The following is a 17,403-nucleotide window of genomic DNA, read 5'->3' as shown; positions in this document are numbered from 1 at the left end:
GTAGTAGTTTATTTTTCCCTCCATACTTGCAGAAACTTTTGAGAGTATATAAAAAATACATATTTTTCTACTTGGTCGTTTCCGTCATTTTAAATATAATTTTTACGTTTCATGTGATGAACTTCAAGAGACATCACGCGTGTCTATTGAAAATGGAATCTTTCATATAAATATTTTGTTTCTCGCACAAAAATATCTGATATACTAATGTGAAGTTTCACAACATGACAGATACAAGTTATCTATAGGTACATATTTCGAATTCTTCAATGAAACTACGAAGGTTCAATAATTTAATAATAACTAAAAATGTCTTCACATGCCACCTGATAAGATCTATTCAATCTGATTTCTTCACAGGAGCGTACTTGACATCTTATCTCGCGAAATTCTATCGACTTTATCAAAAATATGAGATTATAATCACATGAACCACATCAGTAGCATCTCGAAATTGTTTTGATAACCAAAATATATCAAAAATCATTGACGTAGGAAGGTGTGTCCCAATCTCATTGAAAACTTGATTTGGTACTTCGAATAAATTTATTCTGGGATTCCTTTTTCCAAGAATAGAATTTTCAACAAAAAAAGACCACTATACTTAATTGTATATCTACCTGAAGATAATTATCTGATCCTAGACAACTTTGTCTAGTGTTTTAACAGTTTTCATTTTGGTATAATGTGCAAAGCTTTCATACCTTGGATTTTTCATTTTTCATACACCATAATCAATCATTGCTAACTTCCAACTGTACTATATTAATGAAGGCTTTCACTATCATATTGTATGTTGAAATTGTAAGAATAGAAAGAAGCCTGATTCAAAAACGATGAACAATAGGCGTTATGATAATTTGAAGAGGTTCACAATTTTCTATTTTTTAACAACGTACATATATGTATATATATATTTTTTTTTTAACAACCACCATTTAGGGTATGCGAGATCAAGCCGAGCCAGTAGCCAAGGCAAAATCAAGCGCAATGTAGAAACCGTCTGACTATGCGTGTAGTTGACCTCCCTTTGGGCGTCAGAGATGAGTGAGCTTTCCAGTTGTATATATATATATATATATATTGAAAGTGTAATTTTCTTGGGTTTAGAGCACATTAAAATTCAAATATTTATATTTATATATATATATATATATATATATATATATATATATATATATATATATATATATATATATCTGTCAACAAACTACTGAGCATAGTTACTGAGTACTGACACACATAATATAAGAAAGAAGGTTTACCAACCAACTTACATACTAACAGAAATAAGAAGGTTTCAATTTTTTTTGGAAGTGGTCTACTAGGTTTCGTTTACCTAGGAAGGCAGCTTAAGAGGTGTGTTTGTCGAAAGTTTTTCATTTGTGGATAGGCCAGTTTTTATTCGAGCAGCTGTATAAATGAGCAAAATTTTATGTTCTAGTTAGAAAAAATCTATGTGCATAAAACCAATTCCTTATAAGTGATATTAGCTCAGGAAATGTTGAAGAAACCAATAATGGTTTTCAGAAATAGGCTCGATCAAAAAGGTCAATGCTTAAAACATTTATTGTCGATAAAAAATGAAAAAAATTCAGTTCAACTATGAATGCAATATTCTTTTCTCTGTGAAATTATTGAATTGGAGCATTAAACTCAATTAAAGCTTAAAATAACACAAAAATGAATTCTATCGATAGATTAAAGTGTCCCATGATATGTAGATGAGATACTAATTCTTAAAAGATTAATTTTAAATTCGATAGGGTTAATCCTTATTATCCTAAGGATGTTGTTCCAGAATATTCAATGCTATTCAAAATTAAGATACAAATCTAGTAATGCAATTCACAATTAATTCGGATTAGGCTTCCAAGATATTTTTTAAACAAAAGGTTTTGCAACAGCAACATTATCTCCTATTATCTACTGATAAAATCGATATTTTGAAAATCGAGCTACTGATATTTCGTTTTTCCAAACTATTTAAAAGGAAATTAGAAGACGGAACATCATCAGTTGAAGTCAATATCTAATCGAAACAATATCTCAGAAATATTAAAACATGAAATTGTTCATCTTATTCTTGGCCTTTACGGCTTTAGAATGCATTCCCATTGGTAAGTTTGGTTTAGCTTCTTGATTACACCAGTATTTTATAATTGCACAACATTGTTTTCCCAAATTTTAATTGATCAGCTCCAATCATGTTGAGCTTTTTGAAGATTTATTGTTATTTTGCAGGTGATAAAAATATTCGTGTTGATGAACATCTTCCAGATCAGAGAGATGTTTTGCTAACCCAAAATGAAAAGGGCGAATACAGAGTGATGGATTTGAAAGATGTGAGACTTCAGAAGAGTGCATCTGTTGCAGATATATATTACTACGTGTACACTCAGAAAAACAAAGAGACACCTTACGTTGTTGGCAACAACGACGTTTCAGAACTAGAATTTTCAGACTTCAACCCTAAAAAAAGGACAGTCTTCATTATCCACGGTTGGGAAAATGATCATACAAGCTTGGTGAACAGTCTTGTGAAAGAGGCTTTACTGGATACTGTTGATGTGAATGTCATCGTTGTGGATTGGGGTTCTTTGGCTAACAGAAACTACTTCACAGCTAGATTTTCAGTTAGGAGTATCGGGCAATTCGTTGGACACTTCATAAATGATATAACCAAGAAGTACAAAACATCTTTCAAAAACATCGTTATGGTTGGTCATAGTTTGGGTGCTCATGTTGCTGGGGCAGCTGGAGCTAATACAGAACAAAAAGTTGATTACATCGTTGGACTTGACCCAGCTGCGCCTCTGTTCACTTTGCACAACATCGATGATCGTTTGGACACAACAGATGCCGATTTTGTCGAAGTAATCCACACAAGTGCAGGTATAATAGTTAAATTTTCACAATCTTGAACCAGGGTCTTATTTCAATCGGATTTTTAGGTCGACTTGGTTTTTCAAGTCCCATTGGCCATGCTGATTACTATCCTAATGGTGGTGCATCTCAACCTGGATGCATTTTGGATATTACCGCTTCCTGTGCACACTCTAGATCCTACATGTATTTTGCAGAGTCTATAAAAGATAAGGTCAGGGAATTCAAAGCCTACAAATGCGACAGCTATGCACACTACAAGGAGGGAAAATGTAACGGCAGTGTGTCTCCAATGGGAGAATTCACCGTCAACAAAAAGTGAGTCAAATTTTTTTAGTTAATATTTAGTGAAGTAGAGTAAAATTTGTTACTAACATGAGACTGATTTTTGCAGTGCTAGTGGGACTTACTACTTGAAAACAAAAGCGAAGCTACCATATGCTGAAGACTACAAAAACGCTGCTAGACAGTGATTACCTATCTTACTATTATGACTGAACGCTTTTGATATTTGCCGCCCTTGTGATATATTTTATACTTTTGAAATTGATATGCAATGCAATTAAATGAAAATCGTAAAAATATTTGTATTGTTATAAATACGAAAACATGAATTATTTTATACTTTTAATAAATGTTTTATCTTATTGATGTGTTTGCCAATTTTTTTTCCATATTTTTTCTATTCTGGAATTGGTGTAGACGCTAATACCACAATTCTTAGAGAATTAGAAAGATGTGATTCAAATCTTCAAAGCCCAAAAGAATCCAAGTTATACTACTACTTTCAACATCTCAAAAAGTTATGAACTGGTTGTTAATGAAAAAAAAGCGTTTCATGAACAGTAGTTTATTCAGGAACAAAAATAAATGAGATGATTTATATGGTTGAAATGCCGAAAATTTGGACGAAGAAATGAAAGCCTCGACCATACTGTGTCTTAACGTTGAACGCCACGTAGTTTTGTCCAACTCCACCTCCTGCATAGCTTGGATATGCATTTTCCTCCTCCATTTCGTCTAAAACTGATACACATGTTATATTTACTGGCCCATCGATGTTTATCTGAAAAAATTTTTTTACGGAATATTTAAATGAGAATTCAACTAAGATATACTAGAAGATGGCCACAATTTTAATTTAGAATACGAGAATAAGTACAGGAGGAAGGGTATAAGTGCCATAGCTCTAGGATAGATATGTAAAATTGAAATTTATCTCAAGCAAAACAAACTCACTCTGATATTGGCATTGACATGGCTTCTGCCATCATTCTTTACAACGATATGTTCCTGGTGTAAAACTTCGTAGTGGGGAAAACATCTTCCAATGAACAGATGATGGGGTTTCTTCAAAATCCTGTAATCAACTGAAACATGAAATTGTCTTCACAATTTAATTCTATTCTTATTTCAACTTACTTGTGGCATCTCCTGCAGTAACATTTTGTTTTGTTATAACAGTCTTTCCATTATTAACCAATGTGTCATTTGCACATTTGAACCTTTTAATAGCAAACAAAAATATGAATGTTAAGAGCAAGAAACACTTCATTGCTACTTGGATAATCTGATTCAATCATTCATTGACTAGTTGATGATTTGAAATAACTGGTACTGGATGTAGAGGTCATCACCCTTGATTGATAAATGTCGCCTATTTTGATTTATGTGTACTGTGACAACGGCATAAAATAGAATTATTTCAGAATAACAATACAGGATGCCCTGCCGAACAACCTACCACTCTATTGAATATTCAAAAAGGCCTATGTGCATTTGGGGTCTGTTGAATCTCATTAATTTTGATGATGTAGAGAAATGTTCGATATACTATTCAATTATGTAATATTTTTCTCACTTATTCACAACGAATAGCTTCGGAGAGGGATTTGTGATGTTAATTATCATTTCAATTTTCGGTCTTAAGTTTTTTTTTTGCTTTTGTACTACCTCATTTACTTCTCCTTAAAGAAATGTTTGAAAACCGCTTTAATATCGGAAATTATGTAATCTTGAATAATTGTATCAATATCAATAGCGTAATATTGAAAGTTGTTTCAAGTAATAAAAATTTTCAATTTCCTTCATGTGCCCATTCCATAAGTAAACAGAAATGGAAAATACACATTTCGCTTTTGTTATAATTGTTCCTAAGGCATGGCATTGTCTAAAATTCATGTCATCTCTTAATTAAGGACAAGTATTTGCACCTTCCAAGAGTTCCAACTATGAGTTACCATCAAATGAAAGTTCGTACTTGACTGATGTTGAAGTACAATAACAGTGCATTGATCTTGAAGAGGATGCCTATGACATTCACATCTCGCTTGAATATCGACGTTTAGGTACTTTCTTCACTGATTGAGCGAAGAGCGAATCTAAGAACTTCAATTGCTAGTAGAAAATTATGCGCTAAATACGTTTAAGTATCTACTTTCACCTGGATAAACGGCTAATACAATACAATGTGACTATCTTCGTACAGAAGCTATGTACTCATAGCGACTTTTCCACCTATCAACAAATTTTCCTCTCTGAAAATCACAAAAATTTGATCTCTCGAATTTTATAACTCCTTTTCCTCACTTTGAGTTTCGTGAGAAAAAATAAATTCATAAAATTAACTCGAAATCATAAATGCTGAAATACACGTTTTTTTAATTTTTTTTCCAGTTCTCGTTTGAAATAATGAATGATGTGTAATTACGCATGATATTAATAATTAAAAGTGTCCAGGAATTGGAAAAATATTCGTCACCTTCACTCAGTTTGTGTCAATATGTAATAACGAGAATAATATACATATTGAGGTGAGTTAGGAAATGTTAAGAATAATGATTTTTATTAAACAATTAATCTGGATGTACCAGATAAAAATATTTGATAACAATACTCAATATTAATCGTGTTCTCCTAAAATTGAGATACATTTTTTATTCATTTCAGGAAGAAATAAAGGATACAACTTTATAGATGAAACTGATTTCATATTTCACAGTTTACATCAAAAATATCTGACTACAACACAGAAAATCATTCTGGTTATTATCACAAAATGAATTCGATTTAATTTCGTGCGTAGTAATGAAAATTTGAATATAATGGAATAAATACATCTTATGAATTTTTTGAAAGAGAAATGAAATGGTTTTGATCACACAGGCATATTATAGAAACTGTATAAATTCACCCTAAACTTGTTTTGATGATTTGGATGGCAAATTTTTTCCGCCAAAAAGGCATTTCCTAATAAATCTAATATACAGGGTGTCCCGTAAAGACCACGTCAAACCAAGGGAGAATGTAGATCAAAGGATAACCCACCTGCTAACACGAAATTCCCATTATAAAAGTCTTACCGTTTTCGAGATATTTTTTTTTTGTTGAAAATAATGAATTTTTGCCCCTTTCAATAGTTTTGCCCTTACGGTTGGTACAATTTTACATCTTTCTGGTTAATTTTTTCAGTTAAATATTGCTGAAGAATGATTTTAACGTTTACATTAAGAACATTTAAAAGGGGGGCTAAGAGAAATATTTTTGTTGGAAATTTTGGTAGTGGATTATTTTGTTCATGAAGTTTAGCCCATCGTAGTCGAAAAAAAATGTACCGAGCTACTGCTGCACATTACTCCAATAATTTGTCTATTTTATAGTGATTTCAAAGAGGTATCACACAAGTAATTTTTTATTCGAAAAAAAAAGATATGGCTGTTTTTATCCAAATGGGTACGTTTCTGACAAAATCAAGTTTGTCAATTCTGTTAAGAAATCTTCGATGTTGCATTACTTAGTGAACAATGGCAATTGTTTACGTGCGAAAATATTACTCGCATAATTATTCACCTCAACGAAATTCAATTTTGCCGGCAAATTTGGGAAAACATCATGCAGATCCAGATTTTTTTAATAAGATCATTTGGAGCTATACCAAGGATGGGTACATGAAGACCTAAATCCACACCGGTGGATTGGAAGAGAAGGTGAAATTTTGTGGCCTAAATCCTATGGACTTTTATTATTGGGGCTGCCTAAAAAACAAAGTATACGCAACACCCATACGTGATGAAGCCGAATTGAGAGAACGCATCCACAATTCGGCTTCATCACGTATGGGTGTTGCGTATAGTTTGTCTTTTAGGCAGCCCCAATATTAAAAGTCCATAGGATTTAGGTCAGGTAAACGAGGAGGCCACAAAATTTCACCTTCTCTTCCAATCCACCTGTGGGGATAAGTTCTATTCAAATGTGCGGTATCTTCGAGTCCGTAATGTGCTGGGCATCCATCATGTTGAAACCACAGACTACGGCACATCTTACAATAAAATGGGCAGCTGGTTGGTTAAAAATTCCAAATAATTGTTTGCGTTCAGTGATGGCGGCAGTTCAATCGGGCCCAAAATTGCACCATTAAATATTCTAGTCCATAAATTGATCTTGAATCGATATTGTGATCTATCTTCTCTCACCTAGTGTGGATTTATGATATTCCAGCTATGCAAATTGTGAAGATTCATATACTCGTCGCTCCAAATGATCTTATTAAAACAATCTGGATCTGCATGATGTTTTCCAAAATTTGCCGGCAAAATTGAATTTCGTTGAGGTGAATAATTATGCTAGTAATATTTTCGCACGTAAACAATTGCCATTGTTCACTAAGTAATGCAACATCGAAGATTTCTTAACAAAATTGACAAACTTGATTTTTTCAGAAACGTACCCATTTGGATAAAAACAGCCATATCTTTTTTTTTCGAATAACAAATTACTTGTGTGATACCTCTCTGAAATCACTATAAAATAGACAATTTATTGGTGTAATGTGCAGCAGTAGCTCGGTACATTTTTTTTCCACTACGATGGGCTAAACTTCATGAACAAAATAATCCACTACCAAAATTTCCAATAAAAATATTTCTCTTAGCCCCCCTTTAAAATTTTCGGGGGATGTTTTTAATGTAAACGTTAAAATCATTCTTCTGCAATATTTTACTGAAAAAATTAACCAGAAAGATGTGAAATTGTACCAACCGTAAGGGCAAAGCTATTGAAAGAGGCAAAAATTCATTATTTTCAAAAAAAAAAAAAATATCTCGAAAACGGTAAGACTTTTATAATGGGAATTTTATGTTAGCAGGTGGGCTATCCTTTGATCTACATTCTCCCTCGGTTTGACGTGGTCTTTACGGGACACCCTGTATAATAATATCAATGAATGGAAGATAATATTTATCACACAGCCAAAAAACGTATTTTCAAATTTTCACTAGAACAAGATACAAGACGAAATGTTAGAATGTTAACGTATTCAAAATGAATTGAATCAATGCAAAATGTTTACCAATTTTTAATCGAGCGAATTTACATATGTACCATTCAATTGTTAAGGTTGTTTATTGATCGAAGAAGACCAAAGTCCACATAGATAAGCGATAAGTCCTGAAATTCTGAATAAGGACGTCTGAATTTCAGACAATAAAAGAGCACCGGCAATATTTTCGTGTCATTAGTACCGAATGAAAAAAAATTGTGCTTGGAGAAATTTCATAGAAAGGGGTTTTGGAAAGTGTTATTACGCTTGCGCTAGTAACGATTCATTCAATAGCATTCGGTCGACGTGCATGTTATCAATATTCTGTGAAGTTCAAGTGAATTAAAATTAGGCAGTTGATGTTTGAACTTCGTATTCGTATATCCAGGCCATCATGGACACTTTTCTACACAAAATAGGTACCGTGTGTACTGTTATTGTTGCATTTAAGGTTTTCAGGATGGCATTCAATTTTTTGTACGACACCTTCATTGCACCGGCCCTTCATCTTCAGACAGTAGAGTGGAAAAGCCTAGGAAAATGGTCTGGTAAGTAACAACTAGAACAATCACCATAACAATGATTTTTCCGGCTGACAATATTTCTTCTATATTATATTCAACCGAGAAAGTGATATGTTTTTTCAGTATCCTGAAGAATATTTCGCTATTAAAACAAATACCCAATTTTTATTCATTTTAATTTTTGAATGTAAAAAATCAAGTGTTATTATGGAATAGTATACTTGAATTCAGTATAATTTGTTATATCATTATTTATATCATTGAAGCGTTCTTAGTGATAAAATGTATTTTGATGTGTTTTCTATATCCTTTCCTTTTATGGAAAATTCAGTCTAAAAATAATCGCAAATTTTCAGTTGATCATCTGGAACTATTCGAAATATTTTATCAATGATAGTATGTCTTCTAACACAAACATTTTTTTTACGTTAAAATTAATATCTTAATTCTGTTGAAACTATGCATTTTTGAATGTATCATTCAATTGTTCATGAAATATCATTATCAAACTCTTGTATACAATATAAAACAATGCATTACCTGCAAAAATGATAAGTCGAGATAACATTAATTGTCGACGAAACAAAATAAAAATTAGCTGAAGTAGGTGAATCACTTTTACGTCCACTTACAGGACATAATTATTTAGTTTAAGTAGACTAACACCTTTTCCCAAAATGCTAAACTCGACAAAATACGTTCATTCGACAATTCTAAATATAAAAATATCACATAACAGTATACTATTTTTATTCCATGCTATTTTCATGTCGATAAAATAAATAAACATTCGATTACGTTGAAAATAGATGTAATCAAAAGCGTTTTAACAGGAAATGACAATATTAAGTGTACAATCTTAATTAAAGATTAAATGTATAATAATCTATTATAACCACATTGTATAACAGAAATTTTATAAAAGAAAAAATGTAGAATTTAACAACACATTGAAAATAGTTGGAATTCTTTTCAAAGTATGATTTTATATGGTATTGATCCTTTTGACTGAAAATAAGGATTTGAAGAAAATTCATTACAAAGAATTACCTAATATAAATTATTTGTATTGTTATAATGTAGGTCAATTGGAACATTTTTATCGGTAAACTGTGATTACGTTTTCAAGTTTACATATCTTTCTTGAGGTATAAATTTTTACTCAGGAAATGAATGCTATACAGGGTGATTCACCGGGATGGCCTTTTAGACGTTTATGGAAACAAATCATAACTTTGAGCTGAAAATTTGCATATTGGGGTTTGAGACAATGATCTTTCTCCCTAAAATATTTTCAGATTTCTACAACTTCCGGTTATACATCATTAGATAGCTTTTTTGTCTACAATTTCGGCAATATGCAATACCTTGGGTAAAAACTCAACGGTTCATAATTGTGACAATGAGGACTCACATTATTTTGAATATTTCGGCAGAAAAAGTTTTCCTGAAAAAGTTGTATTCTTTTTCGAGTCTGCAAATACGTAGTATTATGAGTCTGTTTGCGGTTTGGACCAAATATGTACGGGGTGTTTATTAGAAGATCATGAACTTGGACAACTCAAATTCATCAAGACTCAAGATTTTCAAATTAGAACCTAAATTTCTTATTATTTCAGTCGATTCTTTGTACAAAAATAGTGGGGGTTACTTAAGCAAACCCTATGCCTGAAATGATTATCGAGAAAGAATTTTGAATGAGGAAAAACTGCAATTCATAACTGTGTGGAGTAGTCTGTGACTTCCGGAAAACACAGAAAGAAATTATAATTCGCTGTTTCCATAACTGAATTTAACATTCCAAGAATTGTAATGAATTATTCGTAATTGAAAATTGTATTGGTTTATGAATTTCTCAACAATTGCAACGAAAAATTAATTATAATTCATGAAATGTAAAATTTAGTTATCCAAAAATTGAATTTTAGTTTCTTCCTGTGTTTTCCGGAAGTCACAGACTACGCCACACAGTTAGAAAGTGCGGTTTTTCCTCAATGCAAATTTTCAGCTCAAAATTATTATTAGTTTTCCATAAACGTCTAAAAGACCACCCAGGTGAATTACTCAGTATTATTTGTATTGTTATAATGTAGGTCAATTGAAAAATTTTTATCGTTGAGTGTTTTCAATTTTATCTTTCTTGGGGTATAAATCTTTATTTAGGTAATAAATGCTTCGTTGACCAGGTGAATAAAATAACTTGTAAAATTGATAAGTATTGATGATTAATTCAGAAATATATGTTCTAATCTGAAAAAACGCTATTTCAGAATAAAATGAATGCAGGAATGACAAAAGTGACGTTTTCAACAAAAATGGACACAGAATAGGTAGAAAATTGGTATTTTAAATGAATAGAATTTTTATTAGTTCATGGCATTTTCTGTTTCAATACCTGATTGATTATTCCAATTGAACTTCAGCTGACTATGAACGATGTTTGCCATTTATATTAATTGACAATAGTTTTTCCGGTTAATAGGTTTCGTTCAAGTAGGAAATCGTGTACTACTGTTCGTTGAAAATAATCATTCATTGATTTAACATGTAAATATCTAGAAAATTTCAAATAATGCACTGATTTAATTGATGAATTGATAGTGGAAGGCCATTATTGAAGTGGTTTTCGTTGTTCCAATTGTTTTTTTTTTAATGTTCACCTTCCGTCATCCAGAATTCTCACCTGAAACATTTGAAAAATTCATGTTACAATTTTTCAGTTTAAATTAATATCAGGTGTGTGAATAAGTCTTTCCCGTTTTTTGTAAGAGATGGCGCCACCAATACTGTGCGAGTATTTAATGGTTACATATGTCATAATCAAAGCTTATTCATCTGTCAAAAATTCCACACTAACACATTAGTTGAAATTTTTTCGCATCATGAATTTTTGAAATCGTGAAAATGTCGAAATTTGAGCCGAGTCGACGTCATTTGCGGGAAGTTTCACTTTATTGGTTCAATTTGAAGAAATCTGCTGCCGAGGCGCATCGGTTGCTTCAGGAAGCTTATGGAAAAGGTTGTGTCGATGATTCAAGTGTTCGCGGATGGTTTCGACGCTTCAAAAGTGGCGATTTCGACGTGGAAGACAAGGAGCGTTCCGGGCGGCCGCAAATCTTTGAAGATCAAAAATTGGCGACTTTGCTTGATGAAGATTCGTGTCAAACGCAAGAAGAACATGCTGAAGCATTGGGAGTTGACCGAACAAACCATTTCCAAGCGTTTGAAAGCCATGGGAATGATCCAAAAGCAAGGAAATTGGGTGCCGTACGAACTGAAGCTGAGAGACGTCGAACGGCGTTTTTTCACTTGCGAACAGCTGCTTCAGCGACATAAAAGAAAGGGTTTTCTGCATCGTATCGTGACTGGCGATGAAAAGTGGATCCGTTACGATAAACCGAAGCGAAGAAAATCATGGGGACTACCCGGCCATGCATCATCATCGACGGCCAAGCCAAATATCATGGCGCCAAGCTCATGCTCTGTATATGATGGGACCGCTAGGTGTGGTTTACTATGAGCTTCTGAAACCGAATGAAAGGATCACAGGCGAGGTCTATCGACGACAATTGATGCGTTTGAGCCGCGCAATTCGGGAAAAACGGCCACAATACTCCGACAGGCACGACAAAGTTATTTTGCAACATGACAATGCTCGCCCACATGTTGCACAGCCGTTGAAAACGTACTTAGAAACGCTCAAATGGGAAGTCCTACCCCACCCGCCTTATAGTCCAGACATTGCTCCGTCTGATTACCATCTCTTCAGATCGATGACGCATGGCCTGGCTGACCAGCACTTCCATTCCTACGAGGAAGCCAAAAAATGGGTGGATGACTGGATAGAGGCCAAACCGGTCGAATTTTTTCGCAACGGGATTCGTATGTTGCCAGAAAGATGGGGAAAAGTTGTAGCTAGCGATGGCCAATACTTTCAATAATTCATTTGTAACGATTTTTTCACAATAAAGGCTCAAAATTTGAAAAAAAACGGGAAAGACTTATTCACACACCTGATACATAGCTGAAAAAATGCGAGATTGCTATTTCTTTTTGGCATTTCTAAGAGAAGAAATCAAGTTTATTTTTGTTTCAGTGGTAACTGGAAGTACTGATGGTATAGGAAAAGCGTATGCTGAACAGTTGGCGAAGAAAGGTTTCAACATAGTGCTCATTAGTAGGACACAATCGAAACTAGAGATTGTAGCCAACGAAATCAGTAAGTACAATTTATTTATTATTTGTTTTTTCGTTTTTTCAAAGAAACTGTTCACCATAAAGAGATAACGTAATGTTTTTCAAGCATAACAGGCCAATTTAAAAGTCCCCGGTCTACCATAATACAACACATTTTTTCGGCAAAATTCGATATTATTATTCAACATAGTTCGAGGGCGATACAGCGATCTTCTAACTTTTCGATACCATTTTTCTAGTACGATTTGAATTTCGCCTCAAAATAGGCCTTAGTTTCGGCGATCACTTCTTCATTGGCGCTGAATTTCTTTCCAGCGAGCATATATTTGTGGTCCGAGAACAGTAAAAAGTCGCTGGTGGCCAGATTTGGCGAATGCGGTGGATGCAGAAGCAATTCGAAGCCCAATTCATGCAATTTTGCCATTGTTTTCAATGATTTGTGACACGGCTTTGTCTTGATGGAACAGCACCTTGTTTTTCTTCAAATGAGACCGTTTTTTAACGATTTCATTTTTTAAACGATTCAATAACGCTATATAATAATCGCTGTTGATGGTCTGGCACTTTTGGAGGTAATCAATGAATATTATACCTTGCGCATCCCAGAATACTGATGCCATAACCTTGCCAGTTGACTGTAGTGTTTTTCCTCGCTTTGGATTCGGTTCATCGTGTGCAGTCCACTCAGCTGACTGTCGATTGGACTACGGAGTGAAATGATGAAGCCATGCTTCATCCATTCTCACATATCGACGCAAAAATTCAGGTTTATTGCACTAAAACAGCTTCCAACACTGCTCAGAATCATTAACACCTTGTTGCTTCTGATCTATTGTCAGCTTGCGCGGCACCCAATTTTGCACACAGCTTTTTCATGTACCAATATTCGTGAATGATATGATGTACACGTTCAGATCATATCTTCACAATGTCAGCTATCTCGATCAACTTCACTTTACGTTGATTCAAAATTATTTTGTGAACTTTTTTAATTTTTTCGTCAGTGACAGCTTTTTTGGGGTGTCCACTGCGTTCGCCGTCTTCGGTGCTCATTTCACCACGTTTAAACTCAGCATACCAATCAATGATGGTTGATTTTCTTGGTGCAGACTTCGGAAACTCTTTATCAAGCCAAGATTCTGCTTCAACTGTATTTTTCCCTTCAAAAAGCAATATTTTATCAGCACACGAAATTCTTTTTTTTTCCATCTTTTTTCAAATAACAAATGTAGCTCACAATGCAATATCTCACAAACTAATAGTCGGAGAGCTGTCAAATTTTGACACGTATCGTTTGAAGGTGGGTACTAACTAAAAACCATATGGATTTAATACTAGCACCTCCATCTGCTCATCAGACCGGGGACTTTTCAATTGGCCTAATATTAATTGCATGTCAATTTCAAATTTCCTTCTAATCTTTTTGATGTTAACTCGACTCAATGAATTTTATTTTGCAGAGGAAAAGTACAAAGTAGAGGTGAAAACGATAGCAGCTGACTTCACGAAACAGGATTATATATACCACGATATAGACAAACAATTGAATTCCTTAGAAATTGGAGTGTTGGTAAATAATGTAGGAATGAGTTACAATTATCCCGAATATTTCTTGGACATACCAAACCAGGAAGAGTTCATAAAAAATCTCATTTGCTGTAATATATTCTCTGTTACTAACATGTGCAAAATTGTCATGCCTGGTATGGTTGAAAGAAAGAGTGGCGTGGTCATAAATATATCTTCTACAGCTGCTCTTATACCAAACCCTATGTTGACAGTTTACGCAGCAACAAAGGCTTATGTCCAAAAGTTCAGTGTTGATCTAGCCACTGAATACCAAAAAGATGGCCTTATAATCCAGTGCGTTTGTCCTGGTTACGTTGCAACCAACCTGAGCAAAATAAAGAATTCCACATGGATGGCACCTTCACCTCGAGAATTTGTAGAGAGTGCTATGAAGACTGTTGGTGTCACAGACATAACCACTGGCTATTTCCCTCACAGTCTCATGAATGCTGTAATAAACACTTTGGAGAGTATTTCAACGAAATTGTCCAGATGGTTAGTCATTAGGACAATGCAGAATATAAGAGGGAGGGCTTTAAGGAAGACATCGGCAACTAGTTAAATTGATATTGATTAAAACCATTGTAAATTATTGCCATTTTTATAGATTTTATAAAATTTTATGTTATTATAGGTACATTATTGTTAAGTGTTTGCTTTTCTCTGGCCCCTCAAAAAGTTTGCCACTTTTACATGTTACATGTTTTCTAGATTTTTTCACTCAGGAATAAATGTAACCATATACCTACTTATCAGTGATTTTGTCGATAAGAAGCTCGTGATTACAGAATTGATTCACTGAATTAGAACACCGATATTCATCAGATCTCTGGTGATATTAAAAAAAAAATGTTAATTTAATTGGAATTTTTTTGATGGATACATAAATGTCTTGAAAGGAAAATGAGAAAATTATCCAGCTGTTCAGACAGAAAATAAAATGAACCTAATAAAATCGTAGTTAGTTTTATGATGCTTAAAGCATTTAAATCCATTATTATAATCTGATGAAGTCAGTCGATTTGAAAACATATAAAAAAATGCTAGAAGCGCTTGAATTGAGGAACAAATTACCATACGATTGATTCCTAGACGATAATTCGATCACAATAGTAGATTATTTTATGAGCATTTTATGCTAAAGAGATATGAGAAATTCGAAAAAAGCAATTATTGAATTATGTTATTTTTGATGAACATCAATTTGATAGTTCGATTCATAGAATTTTATTTCTTAATGCGAAAGGTAGGAAAATTCTTTTAGAAATTTATAATGGGAATGCATTTTATTCCAATTTTATTTTTTATTTTTAGCTGTATTAAATACAATATATTTATTGGTTCCAAGAAATAACAAAACTTGAAATGGAATAAGTCAAATCAATCACACAAAAATCAATTTACAAAGAAGAATAAGAAACGTTGAAATTTTTTTCAAAAGAAATTCATTCAGATTAAAGGGTTCACAAGTTAGAATAAAAATGTTCGAAGTCTTCTTGAATTTTCTTTGACAAGAAATGTTTCAGAACCCAATAGGCAGAACCTACTTGTAATCTTGTTCTTAAGGCTTTTTTCTGAATTATGAAAATATCGTTCATAAATGAACTTCTGGAAAAAATTATTTCATAGGAAAGTATGGCATTAACACTATTATATTGTTCTTCAAGTTCCAAACGATATATTCATTAGACCCAACAAATGTAGAACAAATTAAAATATTGACGAAAATGAGATGGAATGATTTGGTTTTAAGATTGTTGAAAATTATCAGTTCCCCAACTTCATCAGATCGTAGATTGGATTGATTATAAATATATTAATAATATTTACGTAATGATAACAAATTGGCGAATGCGCCGAACAAGTGGTGAAATTTAAATCCTGAAAACGATCACGTGGGACTTCATATGGACCAAATAAAAGCAAAAACTAAAGAAGGGCCTAGCACTAGCCCTAATGTACTAATGGAGGAAGAACAAAGCCTCGCTCAGCCTGGGGAACAGGGCGCAAGTCCTGACCCCATGGCGGAGGAAATGCTGCTGAAGAGCAGCGATGAAGAGGTCGTAGCTGGCCTCGAGAAGCTGGCGGTCAGGAGACCTAGACTCTCCGGGGCCGCCAGAAAGAGGATGAAGTTCCTCATAAAAGAAGGGATGGCTCCTGACGATGCCAGGAAAGAAGCCTCCAAACCAATTGGTCCAAGGCAGACAAAAGGCCAAGGGACCAAGAGAACTAGGCCGGAGGACAGCACACCTAAAGGCAAGGAGCCTAAGAGTGCCAAATGTGAGGCTTCAAAAGCCGCACGGTCCTCAGGAGTTGCCGGGGCTCAGGCCTCGGGTGCCTCCAAAGTTCAATCCTCGAGAGCTTCCAGGGCTCAGCCCTCGGGAACTCCTAAGGTTCCTGCATCTGGTGGGCCCACCTACAGCCAGGTTACCGCTGGTCTGAAGGTGGGGATAATGGATAAAAAGTTTCCAGATGTGATTTTGGAAATGGACCAACTAAAGGCCATCAAAACATCGCTAACGGAACAGATCATTGCACTGGAAAACGAGGACGCCATAACGCCTACGTTCCAGCAACTGCATATGAGATAATGGCTGGTTATGTATGCGCCTAGGAGTGTCTCAAAATGAACCTCAAGAGGGCGCATATCTACATCACCACGGATAGCCAAACCACGCTGAGATCCCTGGAATCGTGTTGTCAGGGGTCTTTGCTGACTTGGGAGTGCCGTAACACCATAAAGCAACTGGCCAGAGGAAATAAGGTGACTCTACTATGGGTACCAGGGCACTGTGGGGTTGAAGGAAACGAAAGAGCGGATGAACTTGCAAAAAGTGCATCAAGGTTAAGACCTGCTGGACCTGAGCCTTTCTGTGGGATAGGAAAAGACCAATACAAAGCTGCGGTCCA

At 34.3% G+C, this 17,403-nt stretch overlaps 3 protein-coding genes across 4 annotated transcripts; 2 read left to right on the top strand and 1 right to left on the bottom strand.

Moving 5' to 3' along the window:
- The first annotated feature begins 1,966 nt into the window (after window positions 1-1,966).
- Window positions 1,967-3,533, top strand: LOC123686115 (lipoprotein lipase-like). Its single transcript, XM_045626097.1, has 4 exons — window positions 1,967-2,120; window positions 2,245-2,895; window positions 2,955-3,204; window positions 3,281-3,533. The coding sequence occupies exons 1-4, from the start codon at window positions 2,066-2,068 to the stop codon at window positions 3,357-3,359; spliced, it is 1,035 nt and encodes a 344-aa protein (XP_045482053.1). The 5' UTR covers window positions 1,967-2,065; the 3' UTR covers window positions 3,360-3,533.
- Window positions 3,534-3,720: 187 nt separating this feature from the next.
- On the bottom strand, window positions 3,721-9,422 carry LOC123685959. 2 transcript variants are annotated; one of them, XM_045625860.1, is made up of 3 exons: window positions 9,268-9,422; window positions 4,126-4,256; window positions 3,721-3,952 (listed from the first exon to the last, which is right to left on the bottom strand). In XM_045625860.1, exons 1-3 carry the CDS (start codon window positions 9,293-9,295, stop codon window positions 3,767-3,769), a joined length of 345 nt encoding a protein of 114 aa, XP_045481816.1. In that variant the 5' UTR covers window positions 9,296-9,422; the 3' UTR covers window positions 3,721-3,766. The 2 variants fall into 2 exon arrangements, with proteins under 2 accessions (XP_045481816.1, XP_045481815.1); XM_045625859.1 differs by lacking the exon at window positions 9,268-9,422 and adding an exon at window positions 4,309-6,188.
- LOC123685958 (very-long-chain 3-oxoacyl-CoA reductase-like) lies at window positions 8,361-15,142 on the top strand. Its single transcript, XM_045625858.1, has 3 exons — window positions 8,361-8,751; window positions 12,824-12,946; window positions 14,385-15,142. The coding sequence occupies exons 1-3, from the start codon at window positions 8,598-8,600 to the stop codon at window positions 15,053-15,055; spliced, it is 948 nt and encodes a 315-aa protein (XP_045481814.1). The 5' UTR covers window positions 8,361-8,597; the 3' UTR covers window positions 15,056-15,142.
- The last annotated feature ends 2,261 nt before the right edge of the window (window positions 15,143-17,403 follow it).

Source organism: Harmonia axyridis, chromosome X, assembly GCF_914767665.1.
Source record: "Harmonia axyridis chromosome X, icHarAxyr1.1, whole genome shotgun sequence".
NCBI lineage: Eukaryota > Metazoa > Arthropoda > Insecta > Coleoptera > Coccinellidae > Harmonia > Harmonia axyridis.
This window is presented reverse-complemented; position numbering and strand designations above follow the sequence as displayed.

Excerpts from the sequence above, each read along its gene's own strand:
- LOC123686115 (XM_045626097.1), top strand. The coding sequence starts at position 2,066 with ATGAAATTGTTCATCTTATTCTTGGCCTTTACGGCTTTAGAATGCATT. Across the intron at positions 2,896-2,954 it reads AGTAATCCACACAAGTGCAG|GTCGACTTGGTTTTTCAAGT; the intron begins GTATAATAGTTA and ends TCGGATTTTTAG. Across the intron at positions 3,205-3,280 it reads GAATTCACCGTCAACAAAAA|TGCTAGTGGGACTTACTACT; the intron begins GTGAGTCAAATT and ends TGATTTTTGCAG.
- LOC123685959 (XM_045625859.1), bottom strand. The coding sequence starts at position 4,441 with ATGAAGTGTTTCTTGCTCTTAACATTCATATTTTTGTTTGCTATTAAA. Across the intron at positions 4,257-4,308 it reads TACTGCAGGAGATGCCACAA|TTGATTACAGGATTTTGAAG; the intron begins GTAAGTTGAAAT and ends TTCATGTTTCAG. Across the intron at positions 3,953-4,125 it reads ATGTCAATGCCAATATCAGA|ATAAACATCGATGGGCCAGT; the intron begins GTGAGTTTGTTT and ends AAATTTTTTCAG.
- LOC123685958 (XM_045625858.1), top strand. The coding sequence starts at position 8,598 with ATGGACACTTTTCTACACAAAATAGGTACCGTGTGTACTGTTATTGTT. Across the intron at positions 8,752-12,823 it reads AAGCCTAGGAAAATGGTCTG|TGGTAACTGGAAGTACTGAT; the intron begins GTAAGTAACAAC and ends TTTTTGTTTCAG. Across the intron at positions 12,947-14,384 it reads GATTGTAGCCAACGAAATCA|AGGAAAAGTACAAAGTAGAG; the intron begins GTAAGTACAATT and ends TTTATTTTGCAG.